At 44.1% G+C, this 15,516-nt stretch overlaps 1 protein-coding gene across 1 annotated transcript; it reads left to right on the top strand.

The window, feature by feature from the left end:
* The first annotated feature begins 1,234 nt into the window (after positions 1-1,234).
* On the top strand, positions 1,235-5,442 carry SNTN (sentan, cilia apical structure protein). Its single transcript, XM_032121316.1, has 4 exons — positions 1,235-2,173; positions 2,777-2,811; positions 3,580-3,719; positions 5,143-5,442. The coding sequence occupies exons 1-4, from the start codon at positions 2,064-2,066 to the stop codon at positions 5,299-5,301; spliced, it is 444 nt and encodes a 147-aa protein (XP_031977207.1). The 5' UTR covers positions 1,235-2,063; the 3' UTR covers positions 5,302-5,442.
* Positions 5,443-15,516: the final 10,074 nt, after the last annotated feature.

Genomic DNA, 15,516 nt, shown 5'->3' with positions numbered 1-15,516 from the left:
TGTGACTTTTTGCAGTGGCAATTATTTTAAGTGAACTGCCTGTAAAGATTTTGCAGTTTGAAGTGGCAGGTTGCGTATTTTGTGAAGACAAGATTGTTAACGTGAAACATGCTAAAAATTGACCGATAAAAGCACCTGGATATTTCAAACATAAATAGTGTGTATCAAAATATCTACAGAGCAGATGGCCTGACTCCCCACACACCTTGCTGACCAGAATACTCGAGCAACACACACAGCCAAAATCTCACTGTCTTCAAAGCTGATCATCTGCAAAGGCAAGGGTTATCCTCATGCTACCCTTTATCTGTCAGGCACAAACGCTCCTGCATACACTAATTAGTGTATCCTAGAGGGATAATGAACCCCAGGTTTGTTTGAACTTGTTACTACCCCAGCAAAGCAAATCACCTGTTCTAGAGCTCAGGCTCTCAAACGTTGGGTGAGATTAAAACAACTGTGAGCTGAAATGTGATCTACCGTGGAAAGGTTCCAAAACATAGAGGGCTGGGTTTGCCAACCCGCTCACAGTACCGCCTGCCACTGATAAACGGGCAACTGAGTCTGTTTCTCACTCTCATTTTTTACCTTGGACGCTAAGACCAGACATACCCATTCCATGGATTAACCGGGATGTAAGGCTTTTCATGCCTCGTGTGGTTCAACAGATGTGAAAGGGAATTACCACTTCAACATGATATCAAGACTATTTTTTTTTTTTTTTAGCTGATGGCAGATTACTGAGCCTGAATTCTTGTTTCATTTTAGTGTGTTAATTGATGGGATAATGAGCATTGATTATATGTGTTTTGGCTTCTCATTGCAATTACAGGCTCTGTTTTATTCATGAGCCAGTCCTAAAGAATGCACTAGAGATCTAAGACAGCTTAAACCTCTCAGAAAAAGGCTCTGAATTGTTTGAATAATGACACTCTTAGATGGAAAATTAAAGGTTCTCTTTTCCCATGCTTTTTAAGATAATTAAAATCCAGGAACAGTAAGGTGGTGAACATCCTTATTCATTAGCCTTCAGTAATTTAGCTTCTACTAAATGAGGAAAACATTTTAATTCTCCAGGCCATCTGTTGCAGTCTCTTTTGTGTGTCCTGTTACATAAACTCTCATCATGGATAGTTTTAACATCAGTATTGTATCCTTTCACCAGGAATGATGAGCTGGATGAGGTAGTTGAAGTAACTACCTATTAACAGACCACCCTGGGATTAAAGCAGCTGCTTGGTCTTTTAAGTTGAAGTTATCCTGTATAGACACCTCTAGGCAAAGGGTCAGCAGAGAGGAGCCCCTGCATGGAGATAGGCAGTGTGACAAGCTGTGTTTTCTAATAGTGATATCCATGCTAATAAATAACAAGAGTTCATCGGAGCCTTTCCAGTTCCTCTGATGTGTGACTGCTCTCCCATATGGCTCTGTGCTGCTTTTGGAAGCAGGTGCTGCTTTTGGAAGCAGGCACTCTCCGTTCAGGTAGGAACTACAGCTGAGGCTCCATGCTGGATGCTGCTTTGGAAGTGGTTTGGAGGCAGAGCAGGTCTCTTTGCACTGTGATGGGGAAATAGAATAAATATTAGAGTAGGAGTGTGCTTACCTAGGATAAATGCTGGATCAGGAACTGGGAGATGCTTAGATTCTGACTCAAGCTGTAGGAATAACTCACTTTATAGCTTGGGGCAAGTTACATTATCCCACATCGGGAAAGTTTCTCATTAAAATTATAATTTGTATAGATGAATGGATGCAGTGTCGAAGTTATTCCTGATGCAAAGTTACATCCCCAGAGGTCTAAGAGGATCCAGGTTCCATTATGAGTTTGGTTTGTTTCTGTCAAATTCTCCTGTAAAATACAAGCCCCACTACTTGCCAGCCCAGCAGTGCCTTCCAGGGGCTGCTGTAGACCGCTGTATTTAGCTGGCTCCACGATTCCCAGGTAGTGTTTACATTATTGATAGGCATTGCTCCAAGCAGGCTGCTTCCACGGGGCAGAGCTTAAATCCATCTGCTTGCTATTATTCCCGTTGCTTGGAGATCACAAACACCCTCACCTCGAGATGTGTGGCTGCAGAACAAGTGTTCCCAGTATAAAACAGGATTCAGTCAATCAGCCAGCTCCTGCTTCCACCAAAAAAGACCCTCTGGCTGCTGCAGGCATGCCCAAGGGGTAAGTCATCGCTTTGTTCAGGCATCTGGGTGATGTGCCATTTGTCTCAGAACTCATTATCTGGATGCGTTTGTCTCTATCACATGCTCTGTAATTAGTTTCTGGCAATTCAGCACAAGGTAAGCAGGTTTTAGGTTTTGATTGAAAGCCGGGAGGTGCTTCTCACAAATGTGAGTCCTCCTGGAAATAAAAGCTATGTGCCTGCTCCAAACTGAGAGGACTGGTGAGGAGGGGATGGCAGACCCCTCTGCATTTTCCTGGGAATGGGTGTAAAACTGAGAAACTTCCAGGACCTATTTCATGTTCTGAAGAAATTACATGAAGTATGTTGCAATGTCCCTCACTTAAAAATAATAATCAGCTTTAGTAACAACTCCAGGCTACTCATTTAGGTGAGGGATTAGAAGCGGTGTGATGTTCTTGTGCTGCTTGTAGAGGCCATTTTCCTTTCCACTGTGAAGGAAAGGCAGTCTTCCTTGGGGAAGCCCTGAGTTCCTGGGGGATTAAATAAAACAGAAATGAGCAAGCTCATTCATGGAGAAATTAAATACCCAACACAATTTACCGGGTGGTAATTGTGCCTCTCTGCTTTCTCACCACCAGCGTACCCATAGCCAAGCAGCTGACATCAATACAAGGTAAGGGGATCCCTTCGTTGTCCCTTTGGGGTTCAGGTCTTTCACAGCCCACGTGCAGAAAATTCTGGTGATGTCACAGGGCTGCGCAGGCTGTGCAGATCCTCAGCTGATGCAAGTCAGGAGGGTCTCATGGGTCCCTGTTCCAGGTGCTCCTGTGTTGTCACATCTCCTCTTCTGCTTGCCTTTTCATTAAAAATTACAACATAAATCATCTGTATAATCTCTGCTAATAAAGGCTTGTGAACATGCAGTCTTTTGGAGTCATGCATGAGTGGGGGGAATGAATCCAGCCAAAATCCCAAGTATGCCATAATGCTGAGGTGCAACACTAATGCTCAGACATGGACATTCCTGCGCAGCCAGCTTCCCAAATGGGCCATGTTTTCCCTGATACAGGTCTCTGGGAGTCCAAATGCATCCAGGAGATGGTCACCATGGCCTGTCCCTGTGGTGTGGCAGGTCCTTGCTGGATGCCCAGGGTCAGGATGGACCAGATGGGTCTCAAGCCCCACACTGTGTCACAGCCCTAGCTCTGAAGGAAAGCTTCCTTCAGGGTATGGTTCCATGGGGCATGAAGCGTGTTGCTGGCCCACTCCAAATAAAATCTGGGCCAGATCCTCTGTGGGTATAAACAGTTTCAGTCTCATTAACTTTAATGAAACTAAACAGATTTCCATCCACCCAGGATGGTTCTAACAGATTCCTTTCAATTTTATCTCAAAAGCCTTTTTTTTTTTTTTTTTTTGGATAAACTTTTCCTCCCTCCAGCCCTAAGAAAAGGCTCAGACCTTGAAAAGGCTTTTGCTACAGCAGCTTTGGTGTATAACAACTATGCTGACCCCAAGGGCAAGCTCAGCAAAGCTGAAACCAAGAGCTTACTACAGTCCCAGTTTTGGCATGTCATACAGGTGAGGGGGTTTGCTGAGTGGGTGGCACTGGGACAGCCCTGGCCGGGCAGTTTGGGTGCAGGAATGGCAGCTCAGGCTCCGTCCTGAAGCTGGTCAAGCATCAGTCAATGGGGTAATCCCAGATGAGACTTTAGGGATTTGGTACAAACATATTCAGTGACTTAGTTGCTTTATGTTGAGCCTGTGTCTAACACACGACCGAAGGAGGGAGACAGCAATAAACCATGGCCGATGCCTGGTTGAATTTGTTTAAAGAAAACAGGGCAATTGCAAAAAAAAAAACACCCAACCAACCAACCAAATAAAAACCCTTGGATGATAGCAAGAGGCTGTATTTATGAAGAGAAGAAACCTGTGGCATTTAATAAGGTGTTTGGTGGTTTGCCAGAGCACTGACCCAGTACTGAGAGCCAGCCCTGTGCCACGGACCCATGGTCACTGAGGTGACTGGTGGGGTTCCTGGGAGAGAGGGGAAAAGTGAGGAAAGCACTCACCCACCTGGCCAGGTATGGTGAAAAACAGCCATAGCAGCCCTTGTGGCTGTAAACTTCCTGCAGGGTTTTTTTTTCCCTCCCTAAATTAAAAAAAAACACCAAAGCAAAACAAAAATTCCCCCATTTTATCAAGTGGTAGGGAAAGCTATAGAGGACTAATAAAAAAGAGCTCAATGAAGTAAATGAGAGAGGTAATACCTTTTCTTCCAAAAATAACAAAATCATGACTGGTTGGGAAGGGGAAATTGTCACCAAATTAGAAACTAGGCACCTTATTGAAAAAGAATTGAAAATATCATTAGCTAATTAAACTTGGGATCCTGAGATGGCTTGGGAATTATTAAGCTAAAAAAACTATCCTGGAACTCCAGCGAGGTTTTTATGTAAGGAAATGGGAATAATAGATATGTTACAGAATTTTAATAATCCATTCCAACAGGAATGTCCAACAAGACCAAGAGTAGCAGTACTAACGTCATGTGTGTAAAATCAACAGTTTCTGAGACCTTCACAATATATACTTGTATATATTTGAATATTAAATTTAGGAGGGTTGGTTGGTTGGTTGGTTGTTTCCTCCTCCCAGTTTTATCAAGACACAGGACTCCCTTTTTTCCCAGCAGTTACCAGCTATATCATCATTGTCAGATTTTCAGTCGTGATTAGCTGTCTTTTAAAAGATATGTTATGGATTCTGGTGGAAACTTTGAGGCCTGGTTGTTCCCCTTTCTGATTGCAATAATATTTCTGGTTGAATTTCTTTGTATACCTCTAGAAAAACTAATAATGTGGACATAACAACCTGAATGGGAAAATAGAAAAATACATTAATACTTACATAGGTAGATGTCTTTTTTTTTTCTAATGATGAAATAAAAAAAAGAAGGTCATGCTTAATTTTTTTTTTTTTCATTTAAAAACCTCCCTAGGGCCAAGAAAACAAACCAAAATACCAGGAAATAATTTCCTTCTTGGATGAGGATTCAGAGAACAAAATTGATTTTGAAGATTTCATGTTCTTGTTAGTCAGTCTCACTTTAATGTCTGACCTTCTACAGGAGATCAAAAATGTGACAACCCCTAAATGATCTGTGATTTTAAAGAAGAAATGGCTTGGCACTGTATGAAGAAAGCATGAGGGGGCTACACACAGAGGTACCACTGTGTGCCTGGTTGCCCTGTGCTGGTCCCTTTTAAATGGAATAAAGTCATGTCCAAACCTGGTTGAACTTACTCCTCTCTCAAAACACTCCATGAAGTTGGTGCTCAGGGATTTGTGTCCACTACGTTTGTGCTTTGGGAGAGTGAGTGACTGGCTCCTGCTGGGTCCAAGACCAGTGAACAGCTGGGAGCAACCCCCAGCCCAGTTTAATGCCAGGGAAAGGCAGCCCATTCTCTCCCAGACCTCTCCATCCTCTCCCTACAGTAGTGTGGGAGATGATGGAGAGACAGCTGCCAAAATGTGCAGCCCCATCCCTCGAGGCAGGGCTGCCCAGCTTCCCGGGTTCTCCCAGTTATCCCAGGGAGCTTCAGCCCTGAGCAGAGCGTTACTAGTGATGGATTTCACACTGGTCAATGACCACAAAATCTGTTGCTGTCTTGGGTAAACATTGATTTTAGCCTGTGTGGTTTCCACCCCACCATTAACCCCACTGAAGGGAGCATTTGTTTACTTTTCTTTCCTCCTCCAACTGCTCTCTTTGTTTAGAGATCACAATGGAAGGAATTTCAAGTCAAACATTTGCAGGGCATCTTTAACAGTGCTGTGCTTATATGACCAGGGGAATGGCCCAAACATGCCAGCCAGTTGAATCTGCTGTTCCATGAAACTGTAAAAAGCAGAAACCAGATAAGAGGTCGTCCAGACCAGGGATGGTGAGAAAAAAGGGTAGCCAATAAATTGTCTGTATTGGAACAGAGCAGTATTGGTTAGGGCCAGAGCCTCAAATTAAATGCTGCTCATCCTAATATTTGGTTTGATTCCTACCTACAAAGTCCTGGCTCAGAGCCAATATTTATCCCGCTGTGACATCCCTTTGGGACACAAAAAGCAGTCTCACGCTCCAGGAACAGAACAGCCTCTGTAAGGATGTTATAAGAGCCTACCAAGATGAACGAGCCAGCAAGACATTGGAGCCTTTTTATTTTTTTCTTCCTTGCCTGGAAAGGAGAAGACAAGAATGATTTAGCTTTGGTGCATGAATTTCTAACAGGAAGGGATCAAACCCTCTAGTTTTAAAAGAGGGAAATTAATTCCAGCTGAGTAATGAGATTTTATGTCCTTGACATAAAAAGGTTCTTAGTGTTTCCAGGAGCTAAGAGGATGTTTTGTGATGGATTTTGATGTGAAGGAAAGACTACAGTAGAAGACCAGCAGCCAATTGTTTGGAGAAGGAAGGTCTGTGCCTGTGCAGTAGGGGATGGAGCTGAAAGAAGAAATGCAAATGGATGTGGTGGGTTTTGAAATGAAGCTCAGCAGGTAAGGTGCTGGGTTTGGACCTCAGCCAGGACATGGCCTGCTCTGGAGGCTAAACACATTCACAACTGGTCCTACTACAAAGAAAACCTCATATTAGCAAAGCCCCTTCTGTCATGGTGGGTTGCAAGAACAGGCAGCATCCAACCTGTGGCGAGAAGTGACAAAGGCAATACGTAGCATTTCTGTGTGTTTGCTCACAGACATGTCCCTGCAGTGCATCCCCTTGCTGAGGGAGTGGTGTCCCAGTGCTGTGAGGATGACTGCTTCCACGGGGTGCCCATCAAGCCTCCCAGAGGTGGGATCATCCATGCTGGTATCACAGTTTAACACTGATACTGTGTCCCTGGTGTTACTCAGTCTCTTTCCCCATCCCCTTGTTTTTTGGCCCAGAAGATTTGTGAAAGCTTAAAATATCAGCTGATGCTCCTTTTCTGGGGTAGAAAGATCGATTGAACGTGAGTCTCTAGGCAGCTTTCCCATTACTGAAGCAAAGAAAACGCAGCACAGCCCTGAAAAATTGTTTGGGAGCCACTGGTGCTACTGGAAGCAAAAACTTCCTAATATCCCCGTTACAAAAAAAAAGGACTGAAAGGAAAAATATTATGAAGCCAATCAAGAAAAAGTTCTTTGAAATTGCTACGGCTCTAACAGAGTTTTTGTTATTGCTGAAATGTTTCTAAATCTTGCACAACTTGAATTAATGACTTAAGAGCCTTTTATCAGATCAGTTCACTCTGTCATCTCATCATGTGCAAACCCTTTTTGTCCCAATTCACTGTGTTGTAAGCAACATCCTGAGTCCCTGGCTTGGATGAAAAGCCCCTTGTGCAAAGCACAGTGAAAATTCAAAGAAGCAATTCCTGAACAACTGAATAGCAAAGATATGCAAAAGGCAGGGAAGGAATCAGAGGCACAGAAAAAACAAGTACCTTGCTGAGCACATGTAGCAGAGCTGGAGCTGGATTCCAGCCTACACTGGGCTCCTCACACAGAAGCCAAGGGTCACTGTGATGGTTTCTGCAAGAGTTTCTGAAGAAAGTGAATCGGATGTGCAAGGCTCCATCTGCATCAGTTCTTGAAAGTCCTCCCTGATGCTCAAAAGCAGAAGGATGTGTTTGGAAGCACCCCAGCATCTTCTTTTAGTTAGGAGTAGGCAGAAGTTTGCAGCTTGACTGTGGAAGATGCTCTTTTATTAACTCAGGCTATTTGTGGCTGCCCTGAGCACTCTCAGCTATTAGCTTTGAAGCTGATCTGGTGCAGACAGCATGTCTGGCTGCATCCTCAGGGAGCTGGCTGTAAGCTTGCTTAGAAGACTACTGTTGTGCTTTATTTTGTTCCTAGTTTACTCCTGTTGGAAGCAAAGAGAGTTCATAGTTGATTCTCACAGCAGAGCCCAGCAAGTGCTAAGGAGTAAGCAGCAGCTGAATTGATGAAATCTGCATGTTCCTCTGCCTCAGCAAGGGGGAACATCATGTCAGTATATGATACCCTCAGAAGTGAAAGTGGCATGAAGACCTGACCTGTGTGCTTGGGGTTGTGTTGAGATTTGTGCCGTGAGAGCGTTCAGGTGTAAACCTTGGGGTGTTCTGTAGATTTTGGATCTAAGCTTTAAGTTCTGTTCTGAAAAGTCTGAATCATCTCTGCAGTTACATGAGCTTTCAGATGACTGCCAGAGGAGAAATGAGGGTCAGGGAGAATTTCAGCCTCAGATCTTCAGCTTCCATTTCCAAATATCAGCTCAGGGAGGCAGGTTCATTCTCATACGTTAATTAGCACACCTACAGCTTCTCCCCATGACTTCTTACTTTGTATCTAGCCTTAACTCTTTGGCCTGCTGAACTTGGGAAGTTTTTAAAATCTGGCTTTAGTCTAATCTCTGAGGGGCTCTCGCAGATTGCAGGGGAGCTCTCACATCCCAGTGCACTGACTTTGAGGAGGTGAGTCAGGGCAGGGCTTTGCATGTTGAACCTTTTCTGGGAGCCCAGGGCCACACACACTGTATGTACAATTTTTCATAAGTCTTTCAGGGAAGAGAAATACATTTTTCAACTGTCTTTCTGTAACTGTACCTTCAGTAAGTAGACCCTGCAGTCTGAGATATGTTTTCCCTGTCTCTTCCTCTCTCAGAATAAGTGTTGTGTCACTTTTTCGTATAAGTTTAAACTTGCCCTGGCTGCATACACTTTTGAAGTACCTATGTGATGCACACCCCACCTCAGTGCTGCCATGTGTCCTGGCCCATGAAATCTTCTCAGCAGCTACATCCACTCAAATGGTTATTGCAGCAGGTCTCTGCAGAGAGAGGTAGTTTGCATTGTAGCCTGCCAAGGAAGTGGTTAAATTGTGGCTACATGGTAGGAACCTTCTCCGGAGTGTTGGAATGATTTCTCCAGCAGTGTTGGAAAAATGCTACATAGTGCAACCCCCTAGGAGCTCACACAGAGCAGATGAAAAGCTTTGTCCCAGAATTATGTTCTCTGCAAAGTGTGATAGTTTGTGAGCCTCAAAGGAGCTCTCTGAAATGTCTCTTGAAAAAATACAATCTGTTCTTTCAAGCTCAGTCAGGGAAGATAGATGTAGAAGAGATGGTGGTTTAAGGCTTTTTGAATTGACAGTTTTTAATCCTGCATTGACTTTTACTGCAGTCCATGGTTTACAAGGTTTCCAGTGAAGCTGTGTCTCCTTACTTTGCTCACCTGCTCTTCCCTCCCCCCTACATAAGTGTTTATAGCCCTAGAACTGAGTCCTCATCCAGCAAAGGTAAACAGCAAATAATGTTCAACAGCCTCTGGGCCAAATGGGTTTATAACAAATTTGGGTTTATAACAAATGAGTGTCTGATTGTTTGTCAAAGATCCACTGAGTCTTAAACAGGACCTGGAGTACTGAGGGCCTCTGGGCAGGGAGGGACCCCAATGCCTAAGATGTCTCTCACTTGATGGCAGCATGAACTGCAGTCCCTTGCAGTGATCGGTGGCACCCTCACATTTCTGACACCCATAGGGCAAACCCTGGAACCAAGGGACCAATTTCCATTTGTGATTTCCTCTTTCTTTTATTCCCCTTGCCATGATCTTGCTTTTTTGACTGCTATCTGCTGGATCTTGATGTGTAGAGAAATGCAAGACACATACTCCTGGGAAGCTGCTGCTGGAATCAATGAGAGGGCAGGACCTCTCAGGTGGAGGGAAGCAGCTCGTCAGGTGGGCATGTTTCCACCCCTCCAGTAAAACCAGCAGCCCAAACAGATGCAGGAGCTCTTCAGTGGGCAAAATCAAGCCTCTGATTGTCCTGAGATGATCAGTAAATGATGTACAGAATACCAGGAGCTCTTCCACTCCTGCAACCTCTCACACACAGAAGCTGGTTGGCTTTTGGGCACTCAAGCATCACTGGAGCAAAGGAGAACAAGCATCATGGTAGATGATTCTGGTGAGTTTTGTCCTGCTGCATGTTATTACCAGGAGCCTTGTTAAGCGTTAATCAGTGTTACAAGCTGGAAAAGGAGCTCTCTGGAAAGGCACCTTTGAGTGGATAAACTGATGGATGCCAGGTCTCTGCTTGAGTTTGGAAAATTAAGCTGGGTAATACTGGGAACTGTCCAAGTACTCTTACAGCAGGGACAAGCAGAAAAATCTACAACCCAACCCTGAGACCCTTCCTCCTCCAGTGTTGGAGTGAAAGCTCCTCTGGACTCAGGCCCAGAGGGAAGCCAAAGCACAGGGGTTGAATTAAAACCTTTGGACAAGCTGAGATACATGAAGCCACACCAAAGTGAAATAGAAATATAGATTTTTAACTTCAGTAGAAATATATGCTAAGTGCCTTAAACATTAGAAAGCTGTAGCAGAGACCTTAAACACAGTTCTTGCTGCAGCAGTGTTACCTTTTCACAGAATTCTTTACTTTAGACAAAATATAGATAGAATTGTACTGTTCACATTTTTTAGATAGAGTGTTCACATAAACAATAAGAGCTGATAGAAACTGCATCCACAAATCTGTGTAATACCTATGTAACACTTGTGTAAGGCTTACAACTGTTAGAATTAAACCAGGATAGGTTAAGAAAAGAAAAACTAGAATCATGTGTTCATCTTATTGGTCAATTAACAAATATAATCCACACTTCTGTAAGAAAAAATATATGGAGCATATAGAACATATAGAAGAAGCTGGTTTTGCCTGCTGTTGCTGCTGCTGCTTGCCTTTATCATGTAACCCCCTTCAAACTCTGCCTTCAAGAAAGCTGTGAGACTATGAAATAAAGAACTTAGCAGAACAGCAGCCTCCTCTGCTCTCCTACCCTGGTCCAAGAAGGAAGGGTACCCTGTCAAAAGCTCAACACTCCAGCTGTTGCCCAGACAGCCTTCCCACTATTTCTGATTTGTTTTCCTAGGAGTATGAGATTTGTTTACTTTGACATCTTTACTGTGACACCTGGGACTGTTGGAGGAAGCCTCTGTACAGATGCTGACCCATTTCCTACATTTGCTGGTGAATTTTTCTTGATCCAGTTGTTTTGCCTCCATCCCCACATAATGCTCGTTTGAGCATTTTGAGCATTTTTTTTGAAGAAAACCTGCACTAGCAGACACATCCAGGTTAACCATTATATGACAGCTTTTTTCTCTGAGGCTGGCAGGGGCAAAAACCACACTGGGGATAGAATATCCACAGGTAAATATCCCTTTTTCCGTGGGACACTGTAGCTGGTGTCATGGTTTCCCTGGGTTTATATGCCACTATGTGGATTATATAGGGTTTTCCCTAATTAATTAATGAGAACAAATTGCAAAATTACCTTCTTATTAAACTGATCTCACTGCAGAAATAAGGCTGATTACTTCCCTGACAAATTTTAATTAGGCAGCTACAACAAACTGTAATAAAGAGCACAAATTAAAAACAGATCATACTAGATGTGGCTTTTCAAATGCTGTGTTAGTACCAGGGAACATACACATGATTAAATTATACAGAAAAAGCTAATTTTTTCTCCTTGGGTAAAAATCTATCTTCTTTCTAGGGGAAGAAACATTTATATAAAAACGTTGCATTAGTAACCAACACATCAATAAGTGCTTACTGGTAGTTGCTTTCCAACAGCAGCTCTTGAACATTCTGTAAGACTCGGCCATTACAGAGCTCTTTATTTCTCCTCTAAATTTATACTTGTAGTACACATGACCCAAGGTTACTGCAAAGCCTCTGAGGACAAGAAAGGCTTTATCACCTGCACATATACTCCTCAATTTGTCTTTCCTCTTTTAGCTTTTTAGGGCTTGGATCCAGCTCAACTGAAAACAGAACACAATTTGATAAGGATTTGCCTAAGAATTGTAAACAGAGGCCCACACAAATTAAGTATTAATTAATGAGCACCTGAAGCCTTCTGCTGAATGCAGCTTGAGGCCAAGCAATGCTGGGAGTGCTCAAGTATATGTGAGGGAAAGAGTGGGTAAGCACAGCAAATTAAAGAAAAATGCTTAATTCTTCTCCAATACTTATTCCAGCCCTTCAGACTGTAGAAGAACTGCAGACTTCTTATGCCTGTTAGAGGATAACAAAGGTCAAAATGAAAGTTCTTCCACATGGAACTGAATTCATCCAGAAGCTCCCGGGCTGTGTTGTGTCCAGGATGCTGGACTCTGGTTGAGGAATAATGGTGCTCTGAGCTGCCCCCCAAGGAGGGAGAGGGTGCCCCACAGCCTGGGCAGTGTGGGGGTGGGTGTTTGGGGTCTGCTGATGCCCTTGGGACAAGCAGGTAGAACCTCAGAGTTGCAGCAGAGAGGCAGGTTTGTGCTGCCTGATGCAGGGTCTGGGGGGGAGATTCACCTCCTCTGTGGGAGTAAAAAGACCACTGATGTAACAGCACAGTGGGCTTTGGACTTGAAAAAAGGCTAAGAGAGTCTGGAGACTTTTGAAATCTCAAGTGACCATTTTCTTTATGTTGTTGCATGCGTACATCTAACACACTGGCAAAGGACTCCTAAGGAAACTGGCTTGTAGCTTTCATGGGTGGCAGACACGCTCTGAACACACCTGCTGCCCCTGCCCCCACCCCCACCTGTTATAGCCAGAGCCTTCACAGGAGAATATTTTGGCTCTGGTTCTCTCCTTTTTTCTAGCCCAGAGAAATGTTTAGCAGCTCTTCCTCAGGCATTTAACTGAGAGCTGTCAGCTGCTGCATATTTCAAATCAGCTCAAAAATTCTGATAAAAGGAAACCACCCTTTTTTTGCAGAGCTCTTGGGAGATAGGTCGGGGTGTTGGACTTTCCAGGCTGAGCAGATGGAGAGCTGTTTTGTCCTGCCATAAAGGTGTGTGAAATACCTCCTTGCACTAGACATCTGTTCATATACCAGAAAATAAATGCTGGTATTCATTGGAAATGGGGGGTTGTTGATGTCCATGACCTAGTTCAGTTGTGTAGCTCTCTTGAGCACAAAACTTGCGTGCTGGTAGCCTTAGAAAGGTCCAGGCTGGTCTTGTTTTTGGTTTTTTTTTGTAAGCACCAAGAGCTTAGGAAAGGCAGGACTGTCCCCTTGAGCTGGAAGCCACTTGAACTGTCTGTGTGCTCTGCTGCAACCTGGGACCATTTTGCTGTTGACAATTATTTCATAACAAGATTCCTGGCTAGGTGTGTGCATCTTAATGAGTACTAGGTGCTAACAGGGGCCAAGAGGTGGCTTAAGATCGATTGAAGCACTCAGTTTGTTAATGTGATGGTGGAGAGCCTGAACTTTAGCTAAAAAGCGAATGAATTGACACAGTTGTATACCGATTGCTGCAACATCTCAGGTCTCTGTAACGACTCAAAAGCAAACGTTGCCCTGAGGGTCTCTTTGGGAGCTGTCGTGGCTGCCGCGGAGAGCGGCTGTCCCTGCCTGCCCCGTGCTGGGGCTGGGGTGGAGATGGGCTGGTGCTGCCCCAGGGGGGAACGGGAGGGTTTGGCTTCTGGGCTCGTAGGGAGCCCAGGCAGTTGGTTTGGCACTTGGTTTGCTCTGTATTTAACTTGTTGCTGAGATGCTTCTGCTGACGTAGTCCTATGGAGCCCCACAAGCTGCTGTGCTGCCTCCCTCCACATCTGCCCTAGAGCCTGGTACCCAGGGAAAGGTGGTAGAAAATGGGGTGGGGTATTAGCTTATGTAGACCGGCATATGTGTATGAAATATGTTGATTTAAAAATATATATAATATATTTTGACTTATCTACACACAAGCTATAATCTAACATATATAATATGTACATATATACATGTATATAACTATTAATATACACGTGCTACATATAAAATGTCTATGTGCATATACACATATAAAATCTCTTCCAGTTTTCACTATTCTGACTTACCTCACCTAGAAACCCCGTTTTGCTTCTAAATTACTTTCTAGACCACTTATAACTACAGTGAGCAGTACAAATCACTGCTCATATGTTCCTTTTCTGTTGAAAAACTGGGGCTTATTCCTAGTGTTGTGGGGTTTGGATTTTTCATCCCTCTATTTATTAATGCATTAAAGGATCCTCCTTCTCATCCTGTGACATCCCAGCAGCTTTAAGTGCCTTGGAGAGGGGATTTCTTAAAAGCCATTTGGCATTAAAATGCTGCTAAATGGAGTAGGCAATCATTCTGCTGGTATGACAGTGCCTTCCTCTGCCAGGAGACATCCTGGTCCCTCCCTGCTGCTGCTGTTCCTGACAAAGCTTTTCCCCAGCTTGCAGGTACAGGTCTCCTAACCTTTAGTAAGCTTTCTCTTAAACCCAGTCTCACATTTGTCATTTCTCTTGTATCTGGTATTGATGGTAATGAGAGCAGGGTTGTCACCCACCACAGGCAGCTGTGACTGGCATCTGTGGTGGAAGATCCTTGAAAAATAATTTTTTTTCTTAATATCTGTGAGCTGAGTAGTGCTTTACTGCCAGTGAGAGTGTAAAGAGTACAAAGCCAGTCCTATTCATAACTTAATATTTCTATCCTCTCCTTTCCTGCTAGTTAGAACCCAAAGGGTGCCAAATACTTGGTGAAGGTTTGGGACTTTCCTGTCACATACCACTTTATATATATATATATATATATCTCCTTTCTCTTTTGCTCCTCCACTGTAATGTAGAACAGAAGCTCCTCCACTGTAATGTAGAACATTAGTTTGGCAGAAGGGGGGCCATGATGATAGCAGAGCCTTGCTGCTTTGCCATTTTGCCTGTGACACACTACTGCATTGTAACTGCGTTTTGATGAAGGTAATTACCATGGAAAAGTCATCAGCTCCTTCTCCAGACACTCCCCCACCCCCCCCCACCCCCAGGTGCATGTGGCAGGAGCCAAACGTTCACATGGTGTGAGTTCTGAGACACTGCTCCAAAATCACATATTTCAATTATTCATTAGTTAATGGTTCCCTGGGGGTGTAAGGAAGACTGGGACTGTAAGGAGCCTGTTTGGAAATACAAGTCCGAAGATACAAAGGGTTTATCTTTACATGAGCTGATGTCCTGGAGATGCCCTGTGTGAACCTGATTTCAAGGAAGGGCACAGCCCCATTTGTGATCATTGGTCATAGGGAGCCTTCACAGTGACCTGGTCATGTGGCCAGTGGGACCAGGGCAGTGACTGTCCCCTTGTACTTGGCACTAGTGAGGGCACACCTCAAATCCTGGGTTCAGTTTTGGGCTCCTCACTACAAGAAGGACGTTGAGGGGCTGGAAGATGTGGAGCTGGGTCTGGAGCACAAGTTTGATGAGGAGCAGCTGAGGGAGCTGGAGGGACTCAGCCTGGAGAAAAGGAGGCTCAGGGGGGACCTTCTCACTCTCTACAACT

The sequence above is a fragment of the Corvus moneduloides genome, chromosome 11 (genome assembly GCF_009650955.1).
Source record: "Corvus moneduloides isolate bCorMon1 chromosome 11, bCorMon1.pri, whole genome shotgun sequence".
NCBI lineage: Eukaryota > Metazoa > Chordata > Aves > Passeriformes > Corvidae > Corvus > Corvus moneduloides.
Note: the sequence above shows the minus strand (reverse complement) of the source record. Positions and strands in the feature narration are given on the sequence as shown.